This window comes from Onychomys torridus, chromosome 2 (assembly GCF_903995425.1).
Source record: "Onychomys torridus chromosome 2, mOncTor1.1, whole genome shotgun sequence".
In the NCBI taxonomy this organism is placed as follows: Eukaryota; Metazoa; Chordata; class Mammalia; order Rodentia; family Cricetidae; genus Onychomys; species Onychomys torridus.
In genome coordinates, this window is record NC_050444.1 from 155,111,533 (window position 1) to 155,124,946 (window position 13,414).

Here is a 13,414-nt window from a genome sequence, read left to right on the forward strand (position 1 = left end):
TCTCACTCTGTATCCCAGGCTGGCCTCGAACTCAGAGATCCGCCTGGCTCTGCCTCCCAAGTGCTGGGATTAAAAGCATGTGCCACTGCCACCTAGCTTGCTTTTTTTCTTTCTTTTTTTTTTTCCTTTGTTACGTTAACATCCTTTCCCATATCAAAAATAAATTTTTAGCCAGGTGTGGTGGCACAGAAGTGAGGCCAGGGGGCTGCAGAGGCACTCTGTAGTTAGCACCCCTAGCTTGAGGATCAGTGTTCATATCCCAGGACAGACGTAACAAGCCAGGCATCCTGCAAACAACCCTGATGACCCCTCCCTTCTAGCCTACACACACACACACACACACACACACACAGAGAGAGAGAGAGAGAGAGAGAGAGAGAGAGAGAGAGAGAGAGAGAGAGAGAGAGTGAGTTCAGGCAGGTCTGGAACAGAGTGAAATTCTATCTCAAAAAAGGAGGGGAGGGGGCCCTAGAGCTACAGCTCCGTGGTAGAATCCTGCTCAGAAGCATAAAATCTTAGCTTCCGATTCCCATCACTCAAAATCAAAAAGTGGCGGGGAATTACTAAATCAAACGGTGAGAACCAGGCTTCTCACACCGATAGCCCATCACTCAGGAGGTGGAGGGACGAGGGTCAGAATTTCTAGGTCATCTCCCAGAAAGTGGAGGCCAATCTAGGCTTCTTGTGACCTAGACATGGTTGCACCTTTAATCTCCCCACATACACACACCCCGCACTAGGGCGACAGAGGCCAGTGCATCTCTCTGAGTTCTAGGCCAGTCTGGTCTACATAGTAAATTCCAGGACACAGTGAGACCCTGCCTTGAGGAGGTAAAAAATTTTACGTCAAAATTAAAACCCACATAATATCAAAGCAAAGATTTGCTCCAACTTATTTTAATTCCATTCAAGCCAATAGACCAATAGCAACTCCAACACAAGCCAAGGGAAAAGAACGAAAAACCTAACTTGAGCTAAAAACAGCTCCAGGGCCGCCAATCACCAGCTCCTGGAGTATGTGGTGGTGCAGCAAGGCAGCCACAGAGCGGGACTGCACCTCATTTTGGGGGCTCAGGACAGCAGCCCACAGCAGAGGTGAGGGGCAAAAGGGGGAACTGCAGCGTGACAACAGGCTGCTGGACCCTGCCCCTGGGAGCACACCCACGACACACCCATGTTACCAGGCCGGAGGCAGCCTTGGCCCCTGAGCCCAGCAACACCACAAACAAGGCAAACGCTGGCAAAACAAGGAAGCCTCCAGGAAGTGGCAAACAGCCAGCTCAAACCGGATAATTCCAGTTCAGGCTGGCTCAAGACACAAACACACAGTTTCTATCTTCCCAAACAAAACTCAGCCCGACACTGGGTTCTTTTCTCCAGCAGCAGAGCAAACACAGTCAGCCCATCACTGTTCCCAAAATGCAAGACCTATTCTTCTAGCCCTGGCACCACCAGAAGGCACACCTTTTTTTTTTTTTTTTTTTTAAATAGTGTTAACTAAAATACATACAGTGTTTCTGGGAAACCAGCTAGGAATCCGACCTGCTCCCAGATCCCCACAGTCAGAAGCAGGCAAGCCCACCAGAACCATCAGTAAGTGATCGCTTTTGCCTTTCCACACTTAGCCCCACCCCACCCCCCAGCCCGGCCTTGCTCACAGCCTTAAGACACAAGGTTGTGTGGCATCAAGGAACAACAAAGCGAAGCATGCAGCGACCAAAAAAGGAACATTTGCAAAACAGGGCTCTGCAGTGACCTCTACAGGCTGCCACCAAAGAGACTTCGGGAAAACACTCGGTGTTCTTTCCTTACCTTTCAACAGCCCTAAACTACATGAAGCAGAGAAATGCGCAAACATTCTCTTGGGGAAGTAAACAAAAGGTTTGGAGGCGTTTTAGGTCACAAAGACTACCCGTTCTGATGATAACTTCCAGAAAAATCTGGACACCATGCTTCAAAGAGGCAGAATAACTGGTGGCTAACACCATTCATTAGCTGACTCTTACTGGACTCCATCATAGACAACAATTGGAAATTACAAGCTAGAAACTTCATCTAATAGCTAGAAAGGCCCACAGTAAAGATTACAGTTTTTGCTCATAGCAGATTTTCTTTGGTGGGGGGGAGAGCGAGGGGTTTAATGAAACAGGGTTTCTCTGTGTAGCCCTGACTGTCCAGGAACTCAATGTGTAGCCCAGGCTGGCCTCGAACTCACAGGGACCCTCTGCCTCCCGAGTGCTGGGATTAAAGACATGTGCCACCGCCACCATCTGGGCAAGAGTCTGTTTTTAATGGTCTGTTCCCACAGGCATCTTTCTCCATACCACTCAAACAGAAAAAAATAATAATAATAACCTTTCAATTTAAGCAATTTATCTTGATATTTTTTCTTTCTTTTTTCTTTTTTTTTGATATAGGGTCTTACTATGTAGAATAGGCTGGCCTGCCTCTGCCTCCAGCATGCTGGGACTAAAGTTGTGCAGCACCACACCCAGCAAGAAACTTTGACTTAATATATTGTATAAAAGTTACTCTCGGCCGGGCAGTCATGGTGCATGACTTCAATCCCAGCACTCAGGAGGCAGAGGCAGGCGGATCTCTGTGAGTTCGAGGGCAGCCTGGTCTACAAAGTGAGTTCCAGGAAAGGTGCAAAGCTACACAGAGAAACCCTGTCTTCTCTGTGAAAAAACAAAAAAACAAACACCCCCCCCCCAAAAGAAAGTTATTCTCACTTGTGGTAGTTTCTAGTAAATAATATATTATTATAGCAAAGTGCATAAGCAGGTAATAAAATGAGCATCCACACAAATTATAGCAGTATGTATCCATGGAAACCCTTCAACAAAAGAGGCGCCTCTCTCAAACTCACAAAACAAAGGTCAGGGAGATGGCTCTTCGGCGGGTGCCATGCTTGCTGAGCAACTTGAGGACTTTAGCCTCCATTCCTAGAACTAGACATTCCCCATGGGGGCCTGCATCTGGAATCCCTAAGAGCTGTGAGGTAGAAACACGAGGAACTACCACTTTCTAAGGCCAGCTAGCTTGACAGGAGCAGTAGGGGACAAGAGACCCTGCCTTAAAGATGGATGGCAAGGACAGACATGCTCATCGTCACACACACACACACACACACACACACACACACACACACACACACGATTCCACAAAGCATTCATTCTAATTAACACCCAAAACCACACTTATAACAGCTGAACGCAGGTGTCAATCGACACAGACATGTTACCAACTCCAGGGTTCCCTCACACTTTCCAACCCTGCAAGGTTGACTGCAGTTGTGAAAGCGTTTCTATTTGAACTGGAGGGAAAACTGTCTTCATACTTCAATCAGTGAACTGCAAGAATTCCTTGTAACGCTGAAACTTCTTCTCCAAAGCCACTCTGATCTGCACAGAGTATTCAGATGCACGTACAGAACCATGTGCAGCCTTGGTCTTTACAGGGAACAAGGGCTTGGCTCACAGGGACAATGTCTCACTGTGCAGGCCAGGCTGCCCTTGAACTTAGGCTGCCTCGCCTGCAAGGTACTAGGATTACATTATGCTAACTTTCTTTACTTAAAGAGTCCTTTTTTTCCATAACCTTTTTATGTCTAGTGTCAAAACATAACTATATCTCAGGGTAGAGCAAGGTCTTCATTTGATCTCCAACAGCAAGATGTGGAGAGGGGAATCCAGAATTTATTCAATATTTTACATTTTTTTACACTTTACTCCAAATTTGGGTAAGATAAAATCCCAAATTATCTACCATTAGAGGAAAGCTTAGGGGTATTGTAGACAACTGTGGTTTTCATTTTAAACAGGGTCTCATGTAACTGAGGATGGCCTTGAACTCCTGATCCTCCTGCCTCCACCTCCCAAGTCCTAAGATTACATCATAAAGATCATGTCCACTCACAGACAACTTTTAATGTAATTAACTCAAAAATTTTATTTAAAATAAATACATTCACAAATATCCCTAGAAGCTGGGGGTGGAGGGATGTGGAGGTCGTGCACACCTTTAGTCTCAGCACTGGGGAGGCAGAGGCAGGCAGATCTCTGTGAGTGCAAGGCCAGCCTGGTCTACAGAGAGAATTCAAAGACAGCCAGGACTATCTGTCTTGAAACTCTGTCTTGAAAAAATGAAAAACCAAACAAAAAACAAAAAAACAAACAAACAAAAACAAATATCCCTAGAAATAAACAGACAAAAATTTTTCCAAGACAGCAGATGGCTAACAGGTTAAAAGGAACTTGCCTCCAAACCTGACACAATCTACACCCCTGCAAGCTATCCTCCAACCTCCACACAAACTGACACTACCCATACATACACACGAATAAATAGGTTTTAAAATTTTACAACCACCTAGAACCCCAGTTCCTGGTAATCTGATGCTGTTTTCTGGCCTCTTCTGGCTGTACACACACACACACACACACACACACACACACACACACACACACACACACAAACACATACCTAGTTACTCTTTTAACAATTTAATTTTTAGCCATGTAGAGTGGCATATACCTTTAACCCCAGCACTAAAGAGGGAGAGGCAGGTGGTAGATCTTTGTGAGTTAGAGACCAGCCTGGTCTACACAGTGAAACTCTTTATCAATTTTTAAACAACAACAACAACAACAAATACTTCACTTTCCTTTCCTGAAGAAGTCAACCCTCTAATGTAAAGGAAATGTATCCAGGAGGAGGAGGCAGTGCCAATACCCAGGATGAAGTGCTCTGTGTTTGTCTGGCATGGCAAACACTTTTCTATTCAGTACAGCCTAGGACTTCAGGCTGTGGAGTCTCAGTTTCCCTAGGTGTTTGATTTGCTGGTCTGTGCCTCTACTACCACACCAGGCCAATGAGGCATCCAAACACTGTCTGCTAAGATCCAGACCTGTATCTAGTGAAGAAACACCCAAACCCCATGGGGCGGTGACTACAGCATCCAGTTCATTCTGAGAATTTCAACTCTCAGTTACATAATAAATGCTCTTGTTTCAAGCACTAAACTGTGATACATTAAAAGTGCTATGTGCAGACGCCATGCTCATCTCCTCTGTATTGCTCCAACTCTAGTGTATGTGCTGCCGGAGCGGGCAGTAGTGGTGTGGCACACACCTTTAATCCCAGCACTTGGGAAGCAGAGGCAGGTGGATCTCTGGGTTTGAGGCCAGCCTGGTCTATAGAGTGAGTTCCAGGACAGGCAGGGCTACACAGAAAAACCCTTAAAAATGAATGAATGGATGGATGAATGAAGGAATGAACAAACGAACGAACAAACAAACAAACAATGAAGTGTTGTGCTGAGGACCCACAAAATGGCTCAGTAAGTAAAAAGCACTGCTGCATAAGACTGGCCCCTGAGTCCCATTTCCAACACCCACATCAAGGTGGAAAGAGAGAACCAACTCCACAGTGTTGCCCTCTGACCTCAACAAGCACATGACAGCCACACAACCATGCACATACACCATGTACATGTGTACACACACACACACACACTAAAACAAATATGTAAAGTGTTCTATTAAAGGAAAAATGGCTGGAGGTGGTAGTGCACACCTTTGATCCCGGCACTCAGGAGGCAGGTAGGAGAATCAAGGACAGTCTGATCTACAGAGCTTCTAGACAAGAGTGCTACACAGAAAAACCCTATATTCAAAGGGAGGGGGGGCAAAGTGAAAAGCACCCCATTAAATGGTAGCTATGACGAAGAAAGGCACCTCCGCAGCACAGAGCGGCACATGGGAGTTTATACAGGGGCCTGTTTCTCAACAGCTGAACGCTGAGACAAGCTATGAGAAACAATAAATGCCTCATCCAGGAACTCACTTCAGGCTGCTAGAGTCTTGTCACCAAAGCTGGCTCAATCATGGAAGATCAAAGGCTGGCCTCCCAGTCAGCCAAGGTGACAGAAGAGAAAGGGTGGTGTAGACAAGTTACATTGTACAAGATACAATGTTAATTTGAAACACCTCTAAGTAGCTTTTATGACCATTACATTACATTTAAAAATCACCCAATACGGAGAGGGAGAGGGAGAGGGAGAGGGGCTTTTTGTTTTACTTTGCCTGTTGGTGGGCTTGGTTTTCATTTTTTGGAAGGTGTTTTTAATACAGGGTCTACTATATAGCCTTGCTGGCATGGAACTCACTCTACAGATCAGGCTGGCCGTGAACTCACACAAATCTGCCTGCCTCTCACTGCCTCTCCAGTGCTTGAATTAAAGGGATAAACGTGTCTTCTGTTTGTGTTACAGACAGGGTTTCTTATATCCCAAGCTGGCCTGGAAATTCATTGTGCAGCTGAGGAGGACCTTCAACTTCTGATCTTCCTGCTGAAATGAGGGATGTGTGCACAGGCCTAAATTAAAAGAACTATTTCTTCCAAAATGAAATGAAATAGACCCTTCTCAATATCACAGGACCTAATTTCATTCACAATCACATAACCAAAGTTCCCACCTATCTCCATTGGTTCTGCTTTTCCCCTCACGTTAACCAAGAATCCCGTGTGTTTAGGGTTTTTAGCTCATTCTGGGAAAATGCTCCTGGTCCTGTTCTTGGTGGAAAGCCCTGGTGTACCACTGACCCAGACACTACAAAGTTCATCCTGGTTTTCAAGAGTCAGCACAATCCCCAGTCAGGGGCTCTCACAGCCCAAGCTTTCCTTCTTTGAGGGACTAACCATTATCTATTCTAATTGAACCTCCATGGTTTTGATGGGGTTGCTTTTGTGGAGAGGAGGGTGGTAAAGTTTGTGGACGTGGAGTGCGAGCATGTGTTAAGTAAGAACAAAGCCCTGTGCATGCTAACGAGTCCAGCAGTTACCTTTCCAAAGCACACATCTCATAAGCTATCTCTTCTAAGTCCTTTAAGTGTTTGTCTCTGCATAAAGAACAAACCAAACCCCAGGTGCTGGAGAGATGGTTCCATGCTTAACAGCACTTACTGGCTCTTGCAGAGGACCTGGGTTCAGTTCCCAGCACCCACACAGTGGTCCAACACCATCTTCTGATCTCTGTGGAAGCCAGGCACATGTGGTACACATATACACATGCACGTAAAACACCAATACACATGAAATAAACCTAAAGACATTTCATTTTAAAAGGATAAAATCCTGAATTATTAACATGCTTAAGCCATTTTTAAATTATCTGCTGGTCTTAGCCAGCACTCAGGACGCAGATGCAGGTGAATCTCTGAGTTTGATACCAGTCTAGGCTACATAGGAAGGTTTCAGGACAGCCAGCGCTATGTAGAGAGCCCTTGATACACACACACACAAAAAAAATTATCTGCTGGTCTCAAAACATTTAGATCATTCCTGTGCCCTCAAAGTCTGTCTAAATTAAAATGCCTTTCTTCTTTTCTTAACTTCTACATATCCTTCACAGCCCAACCAATGCTGCCTCTTAGGTCTCAAGAGTTCAAACAACTCTCCTTCTGTTCTCCACTGTTCTAGACGTAGATACCCAACTGTCATTGCAAAGCAGTGGTCACACTGCTAATAGCAGAAGGAAATCAATAAGCTAATATGTGAGGCTCAGGTAAGGAACTAAAAGCAACATATGTTAAGGCTGAAATATGCAGATCCAGAAAACACTGCTGTAGGGCATGTCTCCTTTGGAACTCTCCTGCTTGCCCTCAATCGAGGCAATGATTCAGGAAGTGGTGGCACTGGGAAGGCAGAAGCAGGTAGATCTCTGAGTGTTGGAGGCCAGCCTGGTCGACCTACAGGGCTGGTTCTCGAACAGCCAAGGCTGCTACACAAAGAAACCCTGTCTTGAAAAACAAAACAAACAAAAAAAAATGTGGCTGGGAATTGTGAACACAATCTTGTGTTCCCTCTACTCAGGAAAAAGAAAATTGTGTGTGTGTGTGTGTTCTGTATATATATATATATATATATATGAAAAAAACCCAATAACCCAAGAAATGTATTAGAACCTCTTCAAAGGGGAAAACAAACACATTAACAGCAGAATCGGGCTGGCAGCAGGCTCAATCACTCAGTTGGTAGCAGGCTTGCCTAGCATAAGGAAAGCCCGGGCTCAACCTGAGAAGCCCACAGAATAGGACATGGCATCATGCACTTGTACTCCCAACATGGAGGAGGCAGAAAACAGGAAGATCATCCTCCATTACACAATGGGTCTGAGACCAGCCTAGGATACATGACATACGGGGGGGGGGGGGGCACGACACGACAGAGTAAGAATTATCAGTGACCTTTCCCCAAACTCCGAGGAGCTGTCCTCAAGTATCAAACTTGAATCCCTGGCCTCCTTGCTATGATATGGCTTATCAGTACAAAGTACAAGGAACAAAATTAGCCCTAAACTAAATTTTAAACATTAAATCCCTGTGTGAGCAAGACAAATTAAACTGCTCAGCTGGTCAGACATGGTCCTCGGGATGGACCTCCAGCACACATCCTCTATGTAACCCAGACATAGTCACCTGCCGCAGTCATCCCTGGTATCTTCTCGCTCAACCACTTTCTCCCTGAGAGTTAGTCCTTAGGTCCTTTCCAGGTACATCCTGCCCTTCTTCAAGTTCAGATAATCAATACAGATTTTAAAAACTGTGAGCAGGGCTGGGCAGTGGTGATACACACCTTTAATCCCAGGATTCAGGAGGCAGAGGCATGCAGATCTCTGTGAGTTCTTGCCCATCCTGATCTACAACATGAGTTCCAGGACAACCAGGACTGTTGCTCAGAGAAACCTTGTCTCAACAAAACAAAACACAAACAAAACAAAACAAACAAACATAAATCCTCGTGTGAGCAAAGATTAGCTCCATGAGCAGGATTAGACCACTTCTGTCCCAGTCAGACTGTAACCACAGCATTCAGTGTAAAGCTGCCCATCAAAGACTTTCCTGAACCAACATCAGCACACACTTTCAGGAAAGCTCTAACCCAGTGAAACGCTTTGGGGTTCCTTTAATGGCAGATTTTAGAGAAATGATAAAAACAACTCTAGGCAGGAGAATGAGACTTTATAATCAGTTCATAGTATTGAATTAACTTCATCAACCATTGGTATAGACAACAATCTAACTTCTCTGACTTCCCAAAAGTTAAACACCTGCTTCACTCAAATATGGCAATTTCCCAAATATTTAGATCATAGCTAGATTAGGAAAGGGAGACTAAAATTTCCACTTTATTATTGCAAATTAGGCAATTAGGAAGCGTAAGAGGGCTATTCAATCATGTGGCTATTTACTTCTCTTAAATCTAAGCCCATAATATTGAAAGAAAAATCTGGACTTTTTTTTTTTTTTTTTTAAATATTCATTGGTGTTTTTCTGCATGTATGAGGGTGTTGGATCCCCTGGAACAGGAGTTACAGATAGCTGTGAGCTACCATGTGGGTGCTGGGAATGGAACCTGGGTCCTTTGAAAGAGCAGCCAGTACTCTTAACAGCTGAGCCTTCTCCCCAGCCCAGATCTGGTCTTTTTAATCAGGTCAAAGAAGCTATGTCCTCTGGGTTTATAATATATATCACCTAAACTTAGGTAGGGCACCTGGTTAACAGTCTAAATAACTGAGGAAGAGGGAATGCTCAAGCCTGTGAGCAGCGTGAAGCCAAAACAGCTGCTGGCTAGTACAGGGAGTATTTATATTATATTCTGAGGTTGCAGTAGACACGCTACATGCTATTTTCATCTTAATATTCACAGTAACAAGTCTTACTTGTTTTCTGGGAATCTGGGTTGTTTAGCTTTGAGGAGTGGCAGATTCAAACAGGATCTTACTATGTAGGCAGGGTAAGGACTCTTCTGCCTTAGCTTCCTCTGTAATAGTCATTACAGGCAGGTGCCACCATATCTACTTCTAAAGTAAGGTTCATATAAACAGTGAGAGAGCTGAGGCCCAGAAATCATGAGAAAACTATCCAATGTTACCTAAAGAATATACCATCTGCTGAACTCTGTAACTTCAAAACCCTCACAGCCTGATCTCTAAATATCCTTGTTAAAATGGCCTTCAATTTATTATTGCTCATCTTTAACATAAAACTCCTTGATATCAAAAAAATCCCAATAAATCCATTCATTATCTCAGATTTGAAGAACAAAACAGTAACATTAGGTGAAAGAAAGTATTTATAAATTTTCTAAAGCACACTGGTGTTAAAATATGATTAAAGTTAGTTTACTCGATGACAATAAACAATGTATTCCACCAACACATTTCACCAAACAGCTTTAGAAATGTTCAGCCCCAATAAGTTGACTCCACACATTTAAGAAATAAAAATAAAACAGGCATGGTGGTGACACATGCCTTTAATCCCAGCACTGGGAGTTCAAGAACAGCCTGGTCTACAAAGTGAGTTCCAGGACAGCCAGGACTGTTACACAGAGAAATCCTGTCTCAAAAAAGCAAAAAGAAAGGAAAGGAGGGAGGGAGGGAATGAAGGAGGGAGAGAAGGACAAACCTCAGAGATCCATTTGTCACAAAATCTGCCTCACCAGCTTTCCGTCACTATTTCTCTTCCTTTTTAGCAATTTAATTTTAACATTAAACATGTAAGGGACAAAACGGCATTGGCAAACCATCAGTTAGATTCTGGTTAATTCAAAGTCTGCATGTTACTCGCTAAACACACAATCCATGATTCTTTTCTTTAAAATGAAATATCGCTGGAGCACACCTTTAATCCCAGCACTTGGCAGGAAGATCTCTGGTCTACAGAGCCAAGTTCCAAGTCAGCCAGGACTACACAGAAACCCTATCTTGAAATACACACCCCACCCTCACCCCCACCCCCACAAAAAGTGCTATGATCAAAACCATGACCACTGACCCCAAGCACCTGAGAACACATGAGGATCGTGTGGAGGAGATGGCTGGCTGGACCTACCTGTCCGTGCTGGTGCTGCTGCTGCTGCTGATGGACTCACTGCTGGAGGACCTACTTCTAGAGCCGCTGCCGCTGGGGGATCTGGTGGGTCTGGATGCTTGGCTAGCCAGCCTCTGTGGGGACTGGTTTCTAGACTGGGACGAATGTGGTGAGCGACTCCTGCTGTGCTGGTAACTGCGCTCTGGCCTTCTGCCTCGTACCTCCCGGGTAATGTCGTCCCTGTAGATATCCCTGTGTACCACACTGGGCAGTGTAAACTGCTCCCGAGCCCTAGGTTCATATCGGGGGTCATGAGCATCAAAGCGGTTTGGACTTCGACTCCGAGAAGTGTAATAGAGCCCATGTTGCAAAGTCCGCTCTCGAGGGTCTCTATAGTAATCCTGATCGTAATGTCTTGTCCGATCAAATGCTCCCGTCCCCCGTTCATGGTGTCCATAGGCACTATGTTCATAAGCACGCTCCCTGTTATCTGAAGCCCTGCATTTAGGAGGGGAAAATAGTGAATCAGAAAGGAGCAAGCAAAACTGAAAGCAAGTCATGCAAACATTCACTTCAGAGTTGTCTTTGTGCCTCATCACTCTCTGAACAGCACGAACCTTAGTAAGCAGAACACTGACAAGCTCAACGTTTTACTTGACTCCAGAACTTCACTAGTGAGCGTCGTTTCTTTTCACTTCTATGTTGGGCCTCCCTCAGTAAAGTTCTGCATGTCAGTCAGATGATCCTTTTATGGGAGATTTTCCAACTTGTATAAAAGGGTAAAGGTATGTGCATGTGTGTTGTGAACACCAACATTTTTCTTGGTTCTTTTTTTTTTTTTTTTTTGGACAGTCTCATAGCTTAGACTAACCTCACACTCCCTATGTAGACAAGGAAGACCTTAAACTTCTGATCCTGTATCTACCTCCTAAGTGCCAGGATTACAGGTATGCACCACAATGCACAATGCCCAGTTTATACCCTGATTTTAATGGGAAAGTTTGTCGTTGCATCTGTTTATCTGGGGTTTGCTTTTCTTTTTTTAGACAGGGTTTCACTATGTAACCCTGGCTGACCTAGAACTATGTAAAGTAGGTTGGCCTGAAACTCAGAGATCTGCCTGCCTCTACCCCCAAATACTGGGATTAAAGGAATGCACCCACCAGGCCCAGCTTAATGTTAAATTTTATTAGTTTCATCTGAATAAAACATCTACTAGACTTTTATTTACTTGCCGTTATTTCAGAACACATCTGCTTACTGCAACGGAGAAGACACTGCAGCCTGTGACAGCCCACATTTGCAGTAGGAGGATTGCCAAACAAATCCAAAAAATTCAAATGCAACATTTCCTTACTTTTGCACTTTTCTTCCCTTGGAGACAGGGTCTTGCTAGCCCAGGCTAGACATGAACTTTCAATCCTCCTGCTTCACTCTCCCTAAGAATTAAGACTATAAGGCATATGCCGCCACTATCAGGCCTCACTAATTTTTGATGCTTGGGTACTCTAAATAAATTACTAAGCTATATAAATTGCCCAAACTATTAGGTATCGAAATACCGGGATGATGGGTAACACAGTCTGCATACTTTACCTAAAACTGTGAAAGCTGTTTGATCTCCTTGTGCTTAAGTGCTACATAATGTAAGTGCTCATTCCAGGATTCACTTTCTTACTATATGTGCTCCCTGACTGGAGGAAGTAGGCTCTCCTGGCTTGGACTGCATTCAAGGTGCCTAAGACGAAACTGGGAACGCTGGTGACCAAGAGCTCTCGGGAGCAGCGGTCAACCACGACGTGACTTAGTAACACTGGCTTTTGGTTTGCAGCGCTGACTTCCAATCCAGAGCCTGCACGTGTGGACACAAATGTTCTACCACTGAGCTACATCCTCAGTTCCTTAACATTTTCAGTTAGGATGTGGATGTTCACCAGCCCAAGGGCACAGACCTTACTGCATACATGACATGCACACACAGTACCTAAGACGCCACGCGCCCAGCATGGTAGTCCATACCCTTTTCAGAGGCAGAGATAGGTAAGACTCTGTGACCACGAGGCCAGTGAGACCCATCTCAAAAAAAAAAAAACAAAACAAAAAAAAAACCACGGACGAGCCCTACTCTTTTAAGACATTCTAAGTTCTCTACTTCTTCAGGGCACCAAGTCACTGGAGCGGCTCTGCAACCTCACCCTCTATCAATCTTCTACCAAAAGAAATAAAGACTCGTGAGAGAGAAAGAACTAGACTCTGCAACAAGGCTAGGTTCCCCGCTCTGTAAGAATTAATGCCACTGTCACTGTCCTCCTAGAGCCCCAGCATCTCCATCAGTATCCATTCTCATCCGCCGTCTCACTTAGTACCAACCCTACTACCCTAGGCTCTGTGCAAATGTCTGTGCACTTGTGTGCCTCTGCACTTGTGTGCCTCTGCACTTGTGTGCCTCTGCACTTGTGTGCCTCTGCACATATCCAAGGCCATGTGGAGGACACACCAGGTGTCTTCCTTGACCACTTTATACCTGATTCACATTC

At 44.6% G+C, this 13,414-nt stretch overlaps 1 protein-coding gene across 2 annotated transcripts in view; it reads right to left on the reverse strand.

Annotated features, from left to right (window-relative positions):
- Spen (spen family transcriptional repressor) overlaps positions 1 to 13,414 on the reverse strand; it is a 77,647-nt gene that overhangs the window by 44,861 nt on the left and 19,372 nt on the right. For both annotated transcript variants that reach the window (XM_036179285.1, XM_036179284.1), the window contains exon 3: positions 10,899 to 11,375. In XM_036179285.1, the coding sequence (XP_036035178.1) occupies positions 10,899 to 11,375 (477 nt within the window). The remainder of the gene's footprint in view (positions 1 to 10,898; positions 11,376 to 13,414) is intronic.